The 1,899-nt window shown below is 42.9% G+C and overlaps 1 protein-coding gene across 1 annotated transcript; it reads right to left on the minus strand.

Annotated features, from left to right (window-relative positions):
- Positions 388 to 913, minus strand: LOC109846042. The gene is made up of 2 exons (XM_020415265.1): positions 804 to 913; positions 388 to 722 (listed from the first exon to the last, which is right to left on the minus strand). The coding sequence occupies exons 1-2, from the start codon at positions 877 to 879 to the stop codon at positions 388 to 390; spliced, it is 411 nt and encodes a 136-aa protein (XP_020270854.1). The 5' UTR covers positions 880 to 913.

Raw genomic sequence — 1,899 nt, forward strand, 5'->3', positions numbered from 1 at the left:
CTTCTTCATTAACGTTCTGAAGTTCAGCAACCTCTTGTTCTTTCTCAGCAAGTCTCTTATCCTGAATATTCAGTCGCTGATACAGGTTTTCTTCAATTTGAGTTGTCTTCGTCAACTCAGATTCCAAGATTAGCTTCGGCAAGTTGCTTTTCTAAATGAGCTATCTCTGCCCGACGCGACTCCAAGTCACGATACATGTCTACCTTTATTTGTGCTTTCTTGGCAGCGCTCACCTGGAGTTGATTGATGCGAGTTTTCAGTACTTGAAGTTCAGTTTCAACGGATTTCTGAGAATCACGCCATGCCTGTAGCCTCAGGTCCGTTTGAGAAGCGATGTAAGAAGGTGCGCCATTAGCTCGAAAGTTCTGCAACTGTTCAATGTGTTGTTTAAGATCGTAGCCTCAGGTCCATTTCGGAAGTGATGTAAGAAGACGCGCCATTAGCTCGGAAATTCTGCAACTGCTTGATGTGTTGTTTAAGATCAACCAAATAAGCTTCAAGAGAGTTAGACAATTCGGCGCACCCCTGTTCTTTAATTCCTGACACATGATGATCGAGAGACTTCTGGAAAAGTTCAAATGGTGAACCTTTAAGGAGAATCCGATCAACCATGGCGTTTAAGAAAAGAATGAAGCTTTGGATGTCAATGCAAAGGGCAATTTTGTCCGGATCTTCATCTGCCAATAAAGCTCGAATGCAATCGGACAATGATGAAGAAAGATCTGCAAGGAGAAATAGATATAAAATATACACGTTCGCATACGGTAATGAGTAGAATTATCCCAAATTCAAAGTGTGATTACCTTGACTTGTCGAGGCTGAGACCTGCTCCACGACATCCGAAGTTTGTGTAGAGGTAATGCTGGGCGGTGGATTCATTACATCAAGCTGTTGTTCAATTACAATTTTTGACGACTTCGGGTCTAAGTCGCCAAGATCTTGAGGAGCAAGTTCTGTCAATGAGAAAAGAATGAATAAACACTCCGCAAGTATTAATCTAACTGTGAAGCACAATTAGATAAGACGTACCAAGTTGAGCTGAAGTAGCAGGAGGTTGCTCTTCTACCGTAACCTTCGACCCTCCTACTTCATGATCCACTGGAGTCGGAGTAAAAGGCACAACAGGTCCAGCTTCGATAATAGCAGAAGTTGGAGGAGCAGTGGCTGGTGGTTCAACTTCAGCTGGGGGACTTGCCAGAAGTAAGAAACCCAGACCTTCAGGTTGATCACATTCACCGATGACGGTAGACGCATCAACTTCGTTAGTTGGTCCTACGTCTAAAATTCTTATTTCAGTCCTTCAAGAACAATAAAATATGAAAGTACAGCTGAAAACTGGAGTCTAAAAGGGTATACCTTTTGATGCATCTGCTTCAGCTGAATCAACTCGAGTAGTTGGTCCTGTAGTAGCGGATGGAACCGGAGTCGATAGTATATCGGAGATCTCCTGGTGTACATCTTCAGAAATGTCAAGATCGAAGTCTCGCTCATCGAAATCTCCGATACCCATATCATGGATAGGTTCTATGTCTTTCGGTTCGTTGACAGGGATGTCTATCAAGCAGAAGAATCCGTCAACATATATGCAAGAAATATAAAAGAATCAAAGCAAACAAAATAAGGTTACCTGCAATAACAATTGCGAGATCAGCAGCGCTACTATCCGCACTCACCTCCTTTAGTTTAACTAAAAGAAGATAAAGCGCACAAGTTATTAGGAGAGGAACACGTTCCGATTCACTTATCTTCCGGAAATGCCCCCCAAATGAGAAAACATCTGTACCTATGTCAGCAGTTGGCGAGGTCAATGTGGTAGCCGGAGGAGGGACAATGTCCATACTAAGGGGCTCTTCATCAATGGCCTTGTGTACTTGTTCAGTGAAACTGGATTCATCAACA

Source organism: Asparagus officinalis, chromosome 6 (assembly GCF_001876935.1).
Source record: "Asparagus officinalis chromosome 6, Aspof.V1, whole genome shotgun sequence".
NCBI lineage: Eukaryota > Viridiplantae > Streptophyta > Magnoliopsida > Asparagales > Asparagaceae > Asparagus > Asparagus officinalis.